At 38.7% G+C, this 20279-nt stretch overlaps 1 protein-coding gene across 1 annotated transcript; it reads right to left on the minus strand.

Moving 5' to 3' along the window:
- Positions 1 to 2249: 2249 nt before the first annotated feature.
- LOC131672291 (LHFPL tetraspan subfamily member 6 protein-like) lies at positions 2250 to 18469 on the minus strand. Its single transcript, XM_058949423.1, has 5 exons — positions 17703 to 18469; positions 9485 to 9603; positions 6493 to 6668; positions 4963 to 5061; positions 2250 to 3144 (listed from the first exon to the last, which is right to left on the minus strand). The coding sequence occupies exons 1-5, from the start codon at positions 17883 to 17885 to the stop codon at positions 3017 to 3019; spliced, it is 705 nt and encodes a 234-aa protein (XP_058805406.1). The 5' UTR covers positions 17886 to 18469; the 3' UTR covers positions 2250 to 3016.
- Positions 18470 to 20279: the final 1810 nt, after the last annotated feature.

The following is a 20279-nucleotide window of genomic DNA, read 5'->3' on the forward strand; positions in this document are numbered from 1 at the left end:
TTGAGGGAGTGGGAGAAGGAAAAGGGAGATGCTATAGCCTCTCTCTCTCTCTCTCTCTCTCTCTCTTTCTCTCTCCTTTACTCGAACGAGCTTCCAGCACATTAACTCGCGTCGCCTCGGCATTTGTGTGCCGTGAATCAAGGGCTCGCTTCTACTACGACTACTACTACGACCAACAAACGCCACGAAGGAGATGAGTTCACGTGTAACGCGTGCTTAATGGCGGAGGTAAACGTCCGCTCGAGTGTGTGCACCGACTGCGAGATGACCGGGCTTTCATAGATAAGTTTTGCTAGTTTGTAATATCGATTTATATAGTGCACGCTAGTACTCATGTTCCTTGTTATTTCAATCCTAGTGTCAAATATGCTAAGTTTACGGACATGCCCTACTTCCGATTACAACTCGAAGAAAAGAATTGAGTTAAAACAACGCTCGATTTTTGCCATTTCATTTTCAAAACGTTCTTTCAATTCCCACGCTCTTTCCCAGCCATCTACTTTTTTTCCTTTTGTGTCATCCAGCGCAAGTAAGTGCTTGCGGGGATTTATTAAACCCTTCGTGAACGTCGAGAAAAATCGCTTCGCCGGTCGGCCCTATTTCATTCTCCCGTCGATTTAGACGACTTTTTTTACTTGTTAACATTTTCGGCTTTTTTGTTGCGAATAGTACGAATTTCGATTCGGTCTACGCCAGCGCCAGGTCGCGAAAAAAATTGCGAATTTCCGTGGTATTCTTATTTTTATAGTGATTGATATTTGTTTATCATCCTCAACTACCAACTCATCCTATTATATAATAACCATCAGAGTCGTCTACAATGAAGTCGTTAAAATAAAGATATCACCACTAAGTTTCAAAATCTGAGACATTTTCAAAGAGATCATTTCAAGAAAACTTCCTAGAAGGAAATTGCTAATGGACTTCAGAGGAATGTTGAAAAGATTCTGTTTGTCAGATTGTATGTTCAGAGTATTATAATAATAATTTTGTTAGAATAATAAGATTATAGTTATTCTTTGAAAGTAATCTTATCGTAAAACATCAGATAGAAATTGTTTGTGAAGAAAGTTACGTACCTAAAATATAATTTTTTTATAAAAAATAAAAAGAACATCTGTTTTCAAACAACTTAGAATATTACAATGTAATTTTATCATTTTAACAATGTTAATAATGATAGTTCAAAATCAATTGCACAAATCATTAACATAAATATGATATTTAGTATCAAACCTTTCGTTTTTAATTAATTAATGAATTAAAAATAAAATTCAAAAGCATTTAAATAATATGTACTTTTGAGCAAATTTGTTATTGAATAGGTACCAGAGAAGCTTGTACTCGTCAGTTCAGTTTGAATCATTGTGGTTCAAAATACGATAGTACGAGTAAATTTACTTTCTAGAATGGGTATTCAGCAATCTCTTTGATTATATATATCAATTAATAGGAAGTGTGTATTTGTTAGAGTACATTTGGCTACTGAGCGCAAACGTTATTTGCTGCTCGTACAATGCTACTAGATACGTTATGGTTTGAACATACATTATTCAAGGCAATCGCACTTTTAACTAATCGAAATTTATGAATGAAACGCATCATTTGGTACGATAAATAGTATATGAAACTGTATTTGGCTGCTTTTGCTAAAGACAAATATTTCTGTAAAGTATTAACCAAAAGATGATAAACTTTTTCGGTAGTTGAAAACTTTCATAATGAAACGAAGAAAAGTAATTACTTCAGAAATAAATCGAGTTACCTCATTCAAGGAATACATCTGGTAAAAAAGTCACTTCTAGAAATAGAACGAACAAGCTTCGACAGATGAAAAAAAAAAGTTAAAAGCTACCTGCCCTCGCTCAACTTTTAGCTTTTTTCACCGGAAAGCGTCAGAGTAACCAAACAAAGAGAAGAGTCAGTGCAAAATTCATTGAGCATCGGCTGAGCTTTTCCCGAACGTGCAAACGAGGCTCTAAAAAAAAATCGAGAGCTCGGGAACAAAATTAATGTCTTTGGCTCTTGGTTCGATTAAAGTAGAGAGCGGGAGAGAGATCTACCTCGTTTGCTATTCGTCTTTTATTTCCTTTTTGTTCCAATACTACTGCTGCCACCCATGTGTCGTCCTATTTTCACACACACATTCGATCATTCGAGATTTTACCGGTGGTGCGGCGAAGCCTCAACTTGATTATCGCGCATTTTTTCTAGAGTCCTCACTTTCCACGAGAGAATTGACTCGTGAGATTTTTCAGAGATCGGAAGAGAGAAATTTACCTGAGATTAATTTTATGCCAATTTAGTTTTAAAATCAATAGAGTGAGTTTTTTTTTCGTTTGTCATTTTGTTCTATGCTTGGCTATTATTTGTTAAAGATCGGAAATTTACGTATATTTTTTAGTTACTTTTATGATAAATCCGAGATTAGTATGATGATATAAAAACATCTATAAATGGCATTCTGATTTTATTCATAAGGTATACTCATAGATGCGAAGCAGCATGTTAAAAAATAGATCATGTATAGCGAATATAAATTAAGTAAGGCCAAGACGTTCAATTCTGCCGAAGTCAACTATATCTTCATAATAAGTATCGAACACCAGATCTTAATATTGTCAGCTGCATCAAAATGCAGTCCTGTTTGAAATCATCAACAATTTCCCGGAAAACAATCGTGAAAATCTCTATGTACAAACATGTAATACTTTTATCAAATTCTTTTGATTTTTCCACGTCAACAGCTATAATGATCGATCAGCATAACAATGTAATTTGATACGAGTTATCGACCGCCGGTAAAGCGATTTTTTTATAACAATGTATGTACAGGGTTACGGGGTTGTAGGTTATTCGCTCACCTGCGAGCGTTGCAGAAGAGACGAAGAACGAATATCGGCAGCCGTAAAAGGCGCCGAAGGAATCGCGATCAACAAACCGTGACGATGGACAGCTTTGTTGCCGAAGCTTCCTGATGCTTCGCCGAGTAAGCGTCAATCGACTTTCTTAAGTGTCAGATGCGCAGCGGGTCCTCGGGATTTGGCTTGTGTCGTGCTGCACATAAACTCAAGCCGAAACACAGTAGCAGCAAAGCTATCGAACTTATCAGTAGGTAGCTCGACCAAGATACCGAACACCTCCCTGAAACATCAAGGCAACGCAATTTTTTATCGATTTTTGTTATCAATTACTACGATTTTTTCACTTCACACATGTATAAAAATGATAAATTACTGCCAATCTTGTTAGAGGTAAAGCGATTATTCAAGTAATCAAACAATGAATTCCGACTCCCAAATTAATTCCACTTCCAAGAAATAAATGACACACTCCGTAAAGCGTTTATAATTTCTAACCGATTAAATCCCATAGTATCACGATAAATCGTCGAATAAATAGTAAGTATCGCGCTAAATCTCTGCGAAATAGCGAGAGAGAGAGAGAGAGAGAGAGAGAGAGAGAGAGAGACACAAAATAAACACAAGTCCCGGAGATAAACGTGAAGCGTTATCGAATAGTCGAAAAGGATATAAATATCCAGCAGCGTGCAAGCGGGCGGCTGTAGGGTGTGTGCTTACTGAAATATTTAAATGCCGAGATTCTCTGAGGAAAGATTGAAAGGGAACCGTGGCGCGTGGTTTTTTCTCTTCTTCGTAAGCGCTTATCTCCCCCTTATTCGCCTCGTGGCAGAGACACATCACGGACGTATAAGACGACGGCTAGGAGAAGAAGGGATAATTCGGATCGTTTTTCCGCCTTTGCACTGTTTATTTTTCCCCTCGAGTTGTCGGAGAAATGATTCTCTTATGTGTGTAGGAGGAAACGTTGGACCAAATAGAGCTATTTAACGTTTCCAGTGTAATCTACGTTCTACTTATTGAGCTTCCTGAAAGAGAGATTGTTTCTATGAAGCTACGTGGTATGTGTTTCAACGGGATAATTATCATCGTTTCTTACAGTTGGTGTATCCAATTAAGCCACGATTTACTAGAGTTGATCTCAGTGACATTGTACTGGGCAATCACGGAAGATAATAACTTCGGTGGAAACAAACAACTTGCTGAAAAATGAAAACGCGCTACATTTTTCTCAATGAAAGAAAGGAAAAGAAGCGAACGACAGCCGAATGAAGTTTGTGTCACAGAAAAGAGTCAGCTGCAGACGTGGACACTTTGCTCGTTTCGAAGCCAGCGATAACCTTAAATTTCTCTATAAATATTCCAATGGACAAGAGAGCATTTCACTGTTGACGTTCTATTTTTATCTCTCCTTCTCTTCCGGCACGTCCAGCCACGCACTTTTATTTTTTCTTTTAGACCCGTTGGACTTGACGTTAGTTTACACAGAGGGACGGAATCAAACTGCGTCATTACACGGACGATCGTAGAACGTTTAGAGAAGGTCCGACCAAAATGCGGGTCGTCACGTAGAGGGAGAAGCGAAATCTCTAGTAGCGCAATCTTGCTCTCTACTGAATCCGTAAAATCCACGTTCTCATATCGTAACGCTGGTTAGTTTTATCTTTTGTATATCAATTTCACGCGAGAAAATCATACTACGTCCGTGTCCAAGCGTAGCTACGTATTTCATCCGTAAAATTTCGAGTCGTAGATCAAACTTCAAACAATCAATTGATAACATCAATAAATCCGGGCAATCATCGTCACATAAATTCGTATTTCCTGCTGGCACGAGCGAATATAATCTCAACGCCCGTTCTATTCCGGTGCGTGTATCCCCTAATTTATCGAGCTCAAATGCATTTGCAGTGCAAGCGAGGCGTAACTATAGCATTTTACAGAGAACCCGCCCATTAAATCAGTCATAGCATATGAAAAAAAGCAAAGAGAGAACGTAAACAAACTAAATCATCGAATTTGGTATAAAACTGAACAAGCGCGCGTTATAACTCAAGGGTGTTCTGAGTGTGATAGGGTTGTGCGAAAATAGCTCTCATACCTAAATTGTAGACATTGGCTCCCTTGCCGCAGGATTCTCGTACCTCTCGGTTATCCCAGCCGACGGGATACATTATCAGACCTCCGCATATCATCGTTGCTGTGGACAGAAAAAAATAATACGATCAATTTATTTGACGGATACTGAGAATTTCGGGTATTGTATATGTAATCTGACAGATTCAATTATTATGGATAATTCCAATTATTTTTTATGTATTTTTAATACTAAGTATGTCGGTATTCAATATTAAATTCACTGTCAATGCATGAGTTATTCTGATTGAATTATCAGCAGATATTGACTGATATTTCAGTATAAAATGTCCGTAACGGATTGTTTTTCGATACAAATAATTTGATTATTTTGATGATAACTTCGCATTACGAAAAACAAATACGATATTATCACGAAATGTTTCCAAAAAAAGCAGGTAATATTATTCGTAGAGTTGTCACGATACAACGTACAAACGGCCACTTGCAAAGTACAATTAATTTCTTTTGAAAAGACGAAGTTTTTAAAATAAGAGAAAGAACTCGGGTAAAGTGATACTCGTTCAGAATGCGTATTCAACGAAAGCGCAGTGTAACAAAAACCATCCGTCCATTAGCAACAAACAGCGAACTCTTAGCTGCTTCTTGTTGGCTTTCATCAGGGAAGAGCAAAAGAAAGAAAACAGTCTTGTTGCAAAGCCAGCAGAGAGTCGAGTGGCGATTTGCATCCGAGTGCAAAAGAGCATCGCGCGAGGACGGTGGCAAAGAAAAATAAACCGGAAATACAGAGAGACGACGTCGACGACGATCTTGGCATCAAAGGTCAAAGCGCAGAATAAAGGTAGCAGCGGCAGAGACCGAAGACTAAATCCCTTGCCGCGAGTGAACCTGAAAAAAAGGCGACCCTCGATCGAATTTCCCGAAGTGTAGCTCCTCTCTCGACTCGCGGTCGAAGGAGCCCAGATTTTTCTTTTGCCCGCGCGATCTCCTTTTTTCCACCTTAAAGCTCACTCGTTGAAACCGATGGCGAAAGTATATTATAGCTCCAACGCCTTGCTTTTAAAGCACACCCAACCCCTTTTTTCTTCTTGATCGTTCGAGTGCTGCTGCGTTCGCGTGTATCAAAATTGAAACGTTTCACCGAGTAATAGAATTGACTGTGCAATGGCTCAGATAGATTTCAGAAGTTTTCTTTCTTCAGGGATATTTCTGAGGTGAACCTCTGATGAATTTATCGATAAGATGTATAAAGTTTCCGATCGAAATTTCTTCTTTTCATTTTCTTTTGAATGCGGATCCAGTATACGAGACTAACTCATGAAATAACTTTTCTATTATTCTAATTACTTCCAAATCAAATATTATAATCCACTGATTGATTACAAAAAAGCAATATTAGAAATGTGAAAAATATGACGTCGGAACGATGGTCAAAGTGTCTCAAAGAAAAAGGGATACCGATAACGTATATATCTATCTTTTTTCTTAATGATGTAGGTAGGAGTAAGCAAATAAAAAAAAGCAATGAACCAACCTGCGACGAGTTGAAGTGATCCAAGTAGCCGGGTGTGCCTTGGGCTCTTGAGTACGTGCGGCAAAAAGGAAACTGCAGCGGCAAGGAGGGTAAGGGTACCGATGACCGCAAAGGCCAAGCCAAAGCTCATCGTCACAGTACTCGCCTGCCACCACGGACTTGGGATGTCCCAGAAGCTGCAACGTCAGACATTGACTCTCAAACGTGACTTTAACGCGACTGCCGATTCCAATTATTCTCGAGACGTGCGCGCTGCTGCCACTGCTGTTACTACTGCTCGCTCGTGAAATTTTCTTGCGCGCGCCTGTGCGTGCCCGCGACAGATTCTATGATGGGGCAAATCGCTCTGTCAGACTAGCAAAACGACATGGTTCATTTCGTAATGGGGGAAAAGATCAGCTTTGAAGAGTTGTTGAGATTGTCATTTCATTTGTTCTTTGTTACAATTTCGTATTTCTTATTCTGTAAAGTGTTTCTACGCTTATTAGAGTTTGTATTCTAAAATGTTATTTTATTTGTGTGAAAAATATATTTTTCTTGTGAAAAAGATTTTATATATATTTAAATACTAATAAAAATCGGACTATCAATTTTTCGCTAGATCAAACTACGACTATCCTTAAATTAATAAAATCTTGTTTCCAATCATCCCATGAAAAAATAAAATCCAAAAATCTCGCACACAGCGATAAAATTCCACGGAATAAAGGAGAGCCATGACACAATACAAGGGTCAATAGGATTGTCAACCTCATATAGAGGCTCTTCGCTGGCTTGTCCAGAACACAACACCAAATCGAAAAATACGGAAACAAGACCTCGGAGCAGCTGCGCGCTAGGTAGAAAGAGAGAGAGAGAGAGAGAGAGAGAGAGAGAGAGAGAGAGAGAGAGAGAAACGTCTGAAGCCATGTTCACGTGTTTGTTATTCGGGACTCACACTCTCGTATTTTCAGTGGCGCGTCACCGCCTACTCGCGTGTCCGCAACGTTTTTATTCCCACTGGGCGAGAGACGGTATAGAAAAAAATTTTTTTTCTCGCGTACCGCAGTTTTTACGGTACGTCTAGCTTTAATTGACGCGCTGGATTTCAAAAGCTGGTTGGTCGGGTCACACCTCTGTACGAACGAAGCGTACATTTTTTTTCGTTTCGCTTGCTAATAGAATTCGATGAAAAATTGCACCGTGTTAGCATGGAGACGTCCACAGTTGAACCGCTATAATCAAAGAATTAGATAATACAGTTGAACATTATAACGAATATTTTGTTGATCCATTATAATAAATGATACATTATAATGAATGACCCAGCTGTTACTGAATAGCTTTGCGTTTGAAAATTATATGCAACGCATAATATCAACTTTTATATTGTAATTAAAGACAGTTACAAACTCAAACAATATTTACATTGCGAAGAACCGAAGTTATTGAACATTTATAGATTTTCGAGAAGTTTACAATCCTCTTTCACTTAGAAATTTCAATAGACTTTCAAAACTTCTTCACGAAGGAAGTTGTAATCGTCATTTTACTTTGCAGTTTGATAATTTTTAAGTAAAACAAATAAATACATGGACAGATATTTTGTGATGGAGTTTGAAAAATCTTTTCCAGTAACTCTAAATTATCGGAAAATAAAACGTGTTGGTTCACATAAATAACTTCTTTAACTTTTATTTTACTATTGCTGATATTTTTGAAATACACATAGATATGTGACAAAAACAACAAAATTATAACCGGCACATGTTGGAATTGCGCTGAATATCGGTTTATCTATATTTGCTCCAATCCGAAAATACCAACAATATTTTATCAAAAAATAAGATTTCAAAATGGTACAAGATCACCGATAAAATTGTGAAATATTACCTCCTTCCCATACTACTTTTAACTTCAGTTAAAATCAATTCCTTGAATCCATTTATAAGTAAAATTTCTAATCAATATCTCACGCGCAGACTATTTCTCACGAAGAAGCGAATGCTCCCGTTGGAGCTCAGTCGAGCGAGTTGCACAGGTGACTAATGCGAACGCCACGTTGCCGCAAATGCAGTACCCAACACACGCGGTGCGTGCGATTTACGCGCGACGAGGCGTTTTCTCGTTTTTCAACGGTTGACCGAGATTTTTTTGCTTTTTTTTCCGCCCACACCCCGAGGCACCGATAAAATCGACAGCAGAGGATTTCGATTTTGGCTGGCTACCACTGCTGCCGTGACTCGCTCAAGCGTATTTAAATGCGGAGTTGTTTTCGTTTAACGATAACGCGTTCGTTACTCTACAGCGCATTGGATTTGTGGACTGAGGAGTAATCGGATGAAAAATCCTAGATCAGGATTCACGACACGCCTGTTTCAAAACAAATCTCGCGGGTAAGCACATTGTCGCTTCTTTCTTTCGTTATCGAAACACGCAAGTTTGCTTTTTTACTAAAGAAAAAAAAAACAACGTTATTCACGGCGAATGGGTTTATTCTTTGCCGCATATGGTTGACCGCGAGGATAATAAAGAGGAAGCGGATCAAAACGATATCAAATAATTACATTTGCGCGCTTCCCACAAGATCGAGTAAAATTATGGTTGTAAAGAGCAACAGACGCGATTTTCTCGTCCACGCGTAATCATATTTGGCCTATAATAACTTGAAATTTTACGGTGCGAAAAAAAGAAAGAAATTCAGTATCTGAGCAGCAGCACGAGCGCCAGCAGCAACGAGCTCCGCCTCGGTACTAAATTATGGCTCGGCGTATTTTCATTAGCGCGCAATCCGCGCGGCAAAATCCATTTTGCCGGCCTGCGGACGCGCCGCCAGTTGGCATTTGAAAAAGAGAGAGAGAGAGAGAGAGTGAGAGAGAGAGAGAGAGAGAGAGAGAGAGAGAGAGAGAGAGAGAGAGAGAGAGAGAGAGAGAGAGAGAGAGAGAGAGAGAGAAAGAACGATAAAAACGAAAAGAGGAGGAAAAAGAAAACAGAAAAAAAAACGAGAACTTACCTCGAGTATCTTGCACACTCGTAGACGATCTCCGGGGCGTTGCGGGGTGGCCGGATTCTCGGGTAATTGCAGCGGCGAAACGAACTGAAGTAGGCATCCGCTTTACCTAACAGCTTACCCTGCAACACACGCACGCGCGTGTTTTTTCTTTTCATTTAAAGCTCAACTAATGGAATATGCAAATGTGTTTGGAACATCTATCGCACGAGAAAATTCACTGACGCTGAATCATTATAAGGATAAGCTTGCGCGCAGCCAGATGGTATGCACTCATACCTGTACCAAACTTTCCACGTATAGCTTTGCAAAAATAATTAGACCAAACTTTTTTCGAAATCTAGCTTCCTTCCTGTCTTTCATACAGCATTTAAGGAAATAGCAGGAGTTCTACCACTTTACTTTGTAACCGTACTTTGGCTATATTTCTTTTCTATATACACATGATACTTATTAATAATTTTCTAGAGCGCACGCATGAGTGGTAACTCTATAATTCATAAGAAATTCGTTCTTTTACATAATTTTTTAATAGTAACGGAGCACTCCCTCGATTGTCTCCATTGCCGTTCGGTCGACCCGGTCGGCTATCACGCTTCTTCGGCTCTGCGGGCGAGACACCTTAAAGTTTGCATTCGTACAATGTTGCTATGAGTATTATTAGCAACTGTTTGGTTTTTTACTCGTTAAAAGTTATGGCAATTAATATTGCAAAAATGAAAAATGAATAAAATATAAAAACTAAATCTTTTTAGGTAAGCAAAAAAGATATGTGCGATACAAGAATATAACAAACTTATTTTTATTTTAATAAAAATGCTTCAAAAGAAATTTCTATATTTCTATATTTCAATAGTCATATATTCGTGTCGTCGCTTTTTTACGAATCATATTAATATGCATTGAAGTTGTGCAGAAAGATCCAATATCAATACATTATTAAAGTTTCCGGCAACTTTTTTTTCCCGAGGAAATTCACCCGACATCAAAGGGAATATAAAAACACCTTATCGATCCTCACCTACTCATTACCGACTTGTGTAACATTATCCATGCAACGTTAACTTTTTTACTTTGGCAGTCTTGGAAAACGGAATGATTCATGTAGCAGCCTTTCTAGGGATTCAATTAGCAATTCCCCTTGAGTTGAAAAGTTAACGGGTTCCACTCTTTCTCTCACTTCTCTTCCTCTCAACTTTTCTCTTTTTATCTCCCTCCCGAACTCTTGCGCTACTCACTTTCTTCTCATCCTCGTCCTGTGCCATTTAACTAAGTGCTTTTGTATGGTAAAGCTATGGAGCTCCGAGCAAAAAACCGTATGCAAGAGATGCATCGGGGTTAGCAAGAGCCGTGGAAGAATTCAAGAGATACGCGAGTTAACATATTTTGCGTAGAAATGATTATTCGTTTAGTTATTCTTTTCTTTATAAATTGACTCGTTTTATCCTCGTTACTTCTATTTTTAGTAGTTGTACAAACGTACAAGCATACTAAGGGCTTTATTCACGAATGAGTGGATTTGAATAAACTTGATTATGCATAAAAAGTTTGTGGGCTCCTTTTACATCTCTTCAGAATGTGAAGCATTTGCCGTGGAGAAATTCTGATTGGTGTTTTTGAAAAAGTAAGATAAAAAAATATACTGCTACGGAACAACGGAGGTGTTTCAAAACTAAAATTTGCAAGCAACGTGTGCCCAAAACCACTAAAAAAATAGGCCACGCACAATTAGCGTCTTTCTTCCTGCGACCGCCAAGCAAAAATACGCCTAATAAGCATGAAACGCTCGTTAACCATACAGCGCCGCGTTAATTTCACGCAGACACATACAAATAACTTTAATTTATGCCTTCGTGAGCTTGCCGCATATAATATGCCCGTAGATTTGCGCCCAAATTCAAATATTCCCCCCGAGCATATATGAGCATTAATATGTACTTATTAACGATGCGCGACACATGCACGCAAGCTTCCCGGGCGTTTACGATCCTATCGCTCGTTATGTTCACTTATATCTCGCAGCATCCGACCGACGAAAATATCATTCAATGGCCGTGGGAAGGGATTTCATGTTATATTCATACGACCGAAATTCTAACCAGATCTTTGCCTATGGGCTATGTAGCGATTCATCGTGTATGTAACCTTACACTTCACATCGGTTTCCGTACTATTGCAATTGGTAATTGCGACGAGAGCTCTGGAAATGATACTATAGGAAAACTCGATCGATTTGTGCGCGTGTATTTGGTAAATGGATATTCACATTTGGATGATTAATTTTACAGTATAAAGAGAATCGAATATCATTGTACATTCGCGCCTCATTTAAATAACAGCATTACATTTCAAATTGATGTGAATTTCTATTCGCGCTCAAAGTTAAAGACTAGTTGAAAGATAATAGGAGCATCGTAATCAATCATTGTGAACAGGTGGAAATAAAAATTATATGATTTTCTCTTGGTCGTCAGATGTTAATTTGTAGCTTGTTTGGAGTTTACCATTAGAAAAAAAATGGGAATTGAAACTTTGCTTCAACATACAGCTATTTCAAGAATGTTATGACACGACGCAGCAGTAAATAGAGTGAGTTTATACCGTATTTTGATTCGACCAGCCAAACGAATACAGCTGCATACGCGGTCGTTCATACGCTGGGTACCCAAATATTTGCAGTAATAACAATTTTAGCGTAGACTACAAATACTACCCAACATGCTGGGCTCGCGAAATTTAATTACTTTACCAAGTGGACTTCCCGAGTTTCACACCCGACGGATTTTCACTCGATAATTTTAGTTGAAACGTCAGCTTCAAGCATATTTTCACTTAATTTGTATTACGTTTCCCATATTCAACAAAATTTTTATCTTGAAGCTATTATCACCGCTGAGTTTGAAAAGAATCGCAATTAGTTCATTTTTTTTATTGCCATGACAATCAATGGTAGTAACTAGACGTTATGACAACTGAAAACTTTCTTTCGGAGGAGAATCTTAGTCTACTTTGCAATTGCACGGAAAGAATGGGTGGCAAAGGACTGTACCTATCGCATTTGGCTTAAATCCAGTACTCATAAAAAGCCGTTGAGAAGCGCTTTGGATTCGCGTATATACAGCCAGGCATTGAACGAAAGCGTCACGTCCACTTTAATTTCCAAAGTGAGCTGTTTGCATTCCAACTTTCGAAGTGAACATTAACCTACAAACTCGCCGGCACTGAATTTAATTAACTGAATGTTCAACTCATTACAGCTGATATATGAATGAACTTTGATGCTGTTTTTTTTTCTTCCTTGAAATTTACGTTTTACGAAATTTTGATGTTCTGAAAAATAATCTTTTTAAATTTAGAGAACAAACTAGACGATATCTAAAAAAAGAAATTTATCGAAAGTATGAATTAGACAGCCATGTTCCAAGGTTACGAGGATGCAGAAAAAATAAACAGATCCACCAGAGGAAAACTTTTATAATTCGCCGACAAAGAAACGCCGTAAAATGTCCACTAGCATTGCAATTCCATTAGCCGCAAACATCGGCCAAAAATCTCGCATACCCGCAAAAGATCCACCCGAAGACAAAACTAAATCTATTCGCGCGTGTATATACGTGGAGCTTAAGAGCAGCCAAAAGTGGTGTTTCTGCCGAAGAAAACTCATATTTACAGCTAATTGAGAAACTCAGTGGAGAACGACCAGGCGGATCTCTCTCCGCGCGTATTCCAGAGGCTGCTGCTAGCTACTGCTGCTCTCACGTCGTATTAAGGTCGACGCTCTCGGGGACGACATTGTTCGAGGCATTGTGTCCTGGCTTTAGCTCGTTCTGCTGGCAGCAGTAACAACAGCGTCGTCATCTTCTTCTTTTTCTCTCTCTCTCTCTCCCTCTCCCTCTCTCTACCTCGCAAACCGTCGTCTTCCACGCGCAAGCCCTGCTTAAAGAGAACTCATCTCATTTCTCTCTATCTACCTTGACGTGTACTCGCACAAAAGAAACTGAGAGAGAGAGAAAGGGAGGAGGGAGGGAATTCAATTCGTTCGAATGATAGGATTGGCGTTTGAGTTCTCTTACAGTCAATATTTATTTGACTATTGTTATCGCTTGCGAGTATCCGAGTTGGATCTCGAACGTTTAAACTGTTTTCCCAATGAAAAACTATAAATAAATTTGAATGAAACAAACTTTCTAAAATTTCTTTCTCTCTAACGTATGTTTGTGATTCAAATTTTGTTTCCGTTCTAAATCATTATAAAGAAGCAAGAGAGAATAAAGTTTTGTTTTTCGTTACGAATCTCTAAAGCGAGATTCCGGTAGACCGTTAAATAGTTACAGATTAGAGTTTCCATTAACATCGCATGGAGTCTATTAATTAAGCATAGTAATGTTGTCTCTGGTGTTTCTTTGTGTACGTGCACGTGCTGACGTGTATACACTTACCCGACTTGACTTTCAGAGGATGCGTCTGATGATTAGCCATCAAAGTACGAATATACGATATACCCTTTGCTCGGAATGCACACGCTTGTATAGGGGTCGCCGTGTATACGTACCCGTTTCGGATAATTTGCAGGAATACACAGTCCCTACTATTCCAGCTACTCGGAAAGCATTCATCCGTTTCTCAGTGTAAAACAAATTATTTCAAAATTGATATACAGTAATAGTCATTGGTATCTCCCTAACAATTCCATTATCGAAAAAATTACCAGTATATTCAAAGTAGCGTACTTGTAAAAGTACTTGGAGAAAGCTACAGCGAGAGAGAGCGGACATGTCACGAGATGAATAATGCAGCAGCTAATCACCCTAACAAACTAACTCCTCGAGACAGTCGTGCTCGCACCTAAGCGGGCAAAAGCTATGCCTCAAAAAGAGTCGTCGCGTGTACCGCGCAGGTGGCTGCAAGCAGAGCCTTTAAACTCTCGCGCAGTTCTGCACTGAGCGTGAGGCGAGGAACGCGATTAATTATTACACGACGCGCCACCTAGATCCTTTGCATAATATCACACGGTTGGATAATTCCTGACCATTCGCGAGGAAAAATAATTCGCTTTCTTCTCAAACCGAATCCACGTGATTTACGGAAGTCGATGCGCGTCGGCAAACTTAGTCGAACTAAACGCATACTGGCACGCAATTGAAAATATCGAGCGAGCGTTATAATTCCCGCAAGGTGTCGTCAAATATCGATCTACCAGTCACTCTTATATACTCTCACAGAGAGAGAGAGAGAGAGATGCTTTCTTGACTACCGGTTCTGACTTTAACAGCAATCGTTTTCCGTGAAGCCGTGAATCACTTTTACGAGGCAATTAAAAAGCATCTTTTTCATTCGCTTTATCGAGCCAGTTAACGCGACTCACTGCAAAATTTCACTTGTAAATCTCTCACTTGACGATCCCCTTGCTCTCTCTCATCCCAATTTTGAATTCACTCCTTTCCGCGTATAAACCTTCTCGCGATATTTTTTTTGCAACGCGTTACTACAGCGTACGCATGGGTTCCTTTGATCGATGGACATCACTCAAAATACAAGTGGGAGCGTCAGCTGATTGCAACATTTAACTAATAATCCTATTAATCTGATCTTATCGCTTTGAATGACATTTGGAAACAGCTATATACACGACAGGTCAACTGTTCAAAGCAAACTCGACGACATTGAAAGCTCTCATTTCAATTTCAATTACTTTATTTGATTGATCTTTCGTTTTCGTCATTAGGCAACCCTCGTACATGTGTATAAACTCTTTTTCAGCCAGTAATGCGGGAATAAATTAATGAACGACAAATGCAACCTTTTTGTTGATTATTGGAATGGCTGAGGCTTTATTCCTTTTGACGATAGCTTGTATTGTTTCATATGGTAATTCGATTGAAAATTAAAAGAAAAATCTGGGCTATTATCATTTTACAAGCAATCAGTTGTATTGTATACGAACAAACAGCTGGAGCATCATCGGAAGTATTAATTATGCAGATATATATATACACATATAAATTAGCAAAGGAAATTATCATGAAATCGAGTGAAATTATCAGTTAAACTGTATCCGGCAGACATAAAATGTCGGTTCACGAGCGAAAGGAATAAGTTTATGTAGAAAAAGTATCAAGCGACTAATTAAAAATAAAGCCAGCCCACCAACAAGCCAGTCGTCAGTATTTTGCAGGAAAATGAGTCGGGGCCAACTCGGTATCACTTGCGGAACGCGTAACCTTCTTTTTCGCTTACGTATAGCGAGGTCGTACAAAATGTCGACTCGTTACACTTGCGCAGATGGTGCCAGTGGCTGATTGCCCTCGCTCGTACTTGCAGCTTTGTTTTTTAACTCCTTTTGCTTCCCTTATTTATTTTTATTTTACGCACATCCTAGCTTCACAGAAATTCTAAGCACAGAGCAACTATACAGCAACTCGAGTATCGCCCGGAAACGCGCGCATGTTGCATGTGTACTTTGCTAAAATGAATTTCTCGCGAGCGCAGCGGCTGTCTCTTTCTCATGTTTCAATAGCGCGAGGTAACTTGAAATTGGCACTGCTTGCGGGATGGAAAAGGAGCTGTTGCCCTGCTTACTATCAGATATATGTGTGTGTCGAATATAAGCGAAAATCGATGTTTCTTTCTTATTTGAAAAAGATTGAAGTAATTTTAGGTTTATTTATACCTTGGAAAAAGAAATATCAAACTAAGTATAAGCTAAATCCAAATGGAATTGGGATACTATGCAAAGCTGGTTTTGTAAAAATTCGACTTGATATGCCGACACACAACGCGCAACATCGATAACTCAACGATAATTCATTTGCGCGGAATGAGCGTGAAGTTTCATTTGGTATTTAACGTAGAAAAATTGAACAAAAATTAAAGGTCAAAATAGTGGTAGAAAATTTCTAGAGAAGCAGTAGTCAAGCGAAAAATGTACGCGAAGGTATTATCAAAGTAACATTCCTAGAGCATAAACACACAGCTCGTTAATTTTCTGTTTATTGTCCGTTGTCTTCGGGATAACGACGTCAGCGGGGCAAAGTATAAAAAAGAAACTTTCTTGAAAATATCCGGGGGGTATAGTGCGCGAAAGCAACGCGGTAAAATAAAACGAGTTGCCGTTATACAAGGGGTCATCGAAAAAATGGCTTTCTCTCTGTCTCTCTCTTTACTAGAAGAGAGTGAGAGCAAGGGAGTAAAAGAAGGGCGGAGAGGATAAAACAGCGAAAGAGAAGCTGCGTCCGGCGTGAACAGCCATTACCGCGTATAATAAGTCGAGACGAACTTTTCGCAGTGTGCTCTGGAGAAAGAAAGCTCGAGCGGAAACATCGAGAGAAATCTAATAGGACACTCTTTCTTTCTCAATGCTTTCACGGAAATTTCGAGGATTTTTCACGTTTGATTAGGTATTATCGAAGACGAGCGATAAAAATGGATAGACTTCTTCTTTGTTTCATTTTTTCTTGAAGTTTCGATACGACACCTTCGTGGCAATTACACTGAATTATTTTTAATCGGTTTTCGAACAAAATCGGAACTTCTTGATATGAAATTAGCTTATATATTTATAAAATATGGGTATTAGTCAATTAACTCTTAATACTACAATAAAACTGTTCTTTTTTAATAGATAAAACTTTGGATACTGTACGAGTATAAATAATTTTATTTGTGGTAAGCAGAAATCCATAAAAATCACAATAAATCATAAATGACATGTACAAAGATAATCGTGAAATATCATGTAAGCGGACTCGTTGACAAGTACATACGCCTCAGAATAAGCATATTATTTCCATATATTAATGTATTGCATTTCGCAATTAAGTAATTTTACATTTTGATGAATTTTGTTCTATCAAAATTAGCGTGATGTGATTCAAAAAATCAGTTCAATTCTTAAATTCTTCTTAATTTAAAATATGAGATATTTAAGAAAATTTTTTTTAACATACCAATGTACTAGTGTAACGGAAGATTGTTGAAAATGCAATATTTAATATAATAAAGTTGACTATTTTTAGTGAAGTACAAGTATCTTAAGTCATTTCTAAAAACTAATAATTACCAAAACCGATTACGTTCGCTTTCGATTAAAGAATACATTTAATATCTGCTAATGAATTATTTACGGCTGTTTCCTCCTAAAATTGTATCTGAATTGTTTTCTTAGTTAATAATACTGTTAAAAAGAAGAAAGTACGATGTCAACAACATCCAAACTTCTCACCTGAATCCAATAAGGCAGATAAAATCCAGCGCAAGCGAGTATCGATGCTAGCGTGGACAGTGCCACCCAGACGATATACAGGCCTGCCATCGTGCAAAGCCTACTCGACGCGTCGCGCGATAGTTTTGTTGTTCTCCTTTTCTCTGCCTCGGAGCCAGCGATATTATCAGCTCTCGGTCCCATGCAAGTGTCCCATTTCTTCCTCTTATCCTTCTCGCGTCAGACGATGTACCATATTCATGAGGGCTTGAACGCCAAAACGACGCGCGAAAATTTATGCTCGCTCGCGCTGCCTCGAGCTTCAAATAATGAAAGCCGGCCTGATTAAAAATTCAGTGGGCTTCGTCACAAGTTTGGACGTGGTTACTGGAAAGTGAAAGAAAAAAGCGGAAGGAAGGCAGTGGGTATGAGCCTGCACGGATAAATAAATAAGCTTCTTGCGCGCGCACAAGAGAATTTCCAGCACTCGTAAGTTCACTAGAGAGAGAAACTTTCGGCTGCTGCTGCTGCTGGCTGCGACGACGAAAATAAACTTCCGGCGCAGGCTGAGCCAAAAATATACGATCGCTCGCGTGTACTTTTCTTTATACTCGTACCAACACCAGCGGAAAAGAGCAACGGCGCACTTGTGTTCAAACTGATGTATTTTGCCTCAACTAACAATTGTCTCCGATCGGCCGCTCCGTTGATGTTTCTTCTTTGGGCCAGAGTTCTCAAAGTAATTTAACTGAAAAGCAGAGCGTGGGCGGGCGAGTGCTTGCGTGCGACGCCGCGTCGTAACAGCGACTGACTACGGCGCGAGATGTGTAGCCGGCATACTATACACCATCTGGCCGGCAGCCGCACGCGCAGACTCCCTCTCTGCGACTCTCTCTCTCTCTTTCTTTCTCTCTTGCTGTATAGCTGCCGGCGACTTATTTACGAGGTGGATGACTTTTTTTTCCTTTTTTTGGCGTTATACTGCGTGTAACCGGATGTTTCGAGTGCACGGAGTAAATAATTTACGCTGAGAGCATTTTTCGACAAACGAGTCGTTATGAAGCGCGCGTGGTGCAGAAATGTTATTGTTGTGTCGGGGCCAATCGATTTGACGAATAACAAATGGTCGAGCGCAAAAAGCGTGGGTACACGAGGATGATGACATTCCCACGTGTTTGGGCTCCCGGAGAGGGAATGCAAAATCGTCACCGACTTTTTTTTGCGCAAACACCTCTTTCTCATTTCCAACTGGACAGAAAACTCACTAAAGTTAACGATAACCTTTGCTTTTACCAAGTTTGAATTTTACCGCTCTTAAAGAAGCTTTATTCTCACGATCATTCACCCTCCTAAATTTTACAAAATCTACATTTTCATTAATTTGATCGCTTTTTTCCTCGAGCATTTTTCGATAATTATAATTTCAAATTAACTTTTATTACCATAACGGAGCTTTTGGATTGAAAATAAATGTATATGAAATTTATGAATAAGAAATTCAATATAATTGAAAATTTATCAGATAACAACTTCATAACTCAAATCGCTGCGTTATCGGCCGCTATATGTTAAAATTTCTTCACAATGAAGAGAAAAAACGATTTTTTTAAGTCCAAACGAAAAAATTAGCAGTAACCTAGAATGAAAGTCATATTTGTCACACTCGACCCTGAAAAGACAACTGTTGTGTGAACGATCTTTATCCCAAGCGTCAGCACTAAAGGCTCCGATGTTAACTGGAAATACAGAAACAGAATTCCCTGGGGCGGTGATATTTTCTGGCAGCATGCACTGCTGCGTGGGCGGTACGTACAACTAGACCGTAACCTTCTCTCTTCTACACAAGTCAATGACCTGTTCCTCGTGATCTCGCGACAGTCACATTATTGATTCAAAAATGAAAATCTATCATTATGTATTGATTTTTAAGAATATTATAAGATAACAATTGATACAAAATCGATGAATTGTGCCATCGGATAGTTGCAGACTAATCACTTTCATTTTGTATATTATTGTAGCTTTCTCTCACAAAAATCGTAATTGAAACTCAATTCAATAGTCTTTTTTCTATTTATTAGGTATTTAACGTAAACGTATGCTGAATTCGAACGCATATTGTAAAATAATTTTTAATCTATGATGATATTAATTGAATCTGTTATAAAATAATAACAAATGGACCTTTTGTAAGATCAATGTATATATATATATGCAGTACCTAAAATTTACACTAATAAAAATTCAGAATTAAAGTACACTCTCGCCTATATAAGCCTATATAATATTGCTTCTCGCATTTGTGTCGCGATTTTATTGTTGTGTGTGTGTGCGTGTGTGTGTGTGTGTGTGTGTGTGTGTGTGCATGTGTGTGTGTGTACAGCAACGAGTATAAATTTCATTATATAAAATAAAATGAAATGGAATTGTTAGCTTCTAGATAGTTGGAGCAAAGAATCTATGGCAGAATCTCATTAATCCTAATTAGAATTAGCACGTCGCAAGGTAAATTGCTACAAAGAGAGAAAGAGAGAAAGAGAGCTAAACAATTGCATTAAGAATACGAAATCTCACCAACTAGAATCGAAGCGAAAGACC

Source organism: Phymastichus coffea, unplaced genomic scaffold, assembly GCF_024137745.1.
Source record: "Phymastichus coffea isolate CEN01 unplaced genomic scaffold, Cenicafe_Pcof_1.1 PCOF00147, whole genome shotgun sequence".
Taxonomy (NCBI): Eukaryota; Metazoa; Arthropoda; class Insecta; order Hymenoptera; family Eulophidae; genus Phymastichus; species Phymastichus coffea.

Bases quoted from the DNA above. Each gene is read 5' to 3' on its own strand.
- LOC131672291 (XM_058949423.1), bottom strand. From the start codon at position 17,885: ATGGGACCGAGAGCTGATAATATCGCTGGCTCCGAGGCAGAGAAAAGG. The intron at 9,604-17,702 runs GTGAGAAGTTTG...CGTGTGTTGCAG, and splicing joins ATCTGCCTTATTGGATTCAG to GGTAAGCTGTTAGGTAAAGC. The intron at 6,669-9,484 runs GTAAGTTCTCGT...CTGACGTTGCAG, and splicing joins GAGTGTGCAAGATACTCGAG to CTTCTGGGACATCCCAAGTC.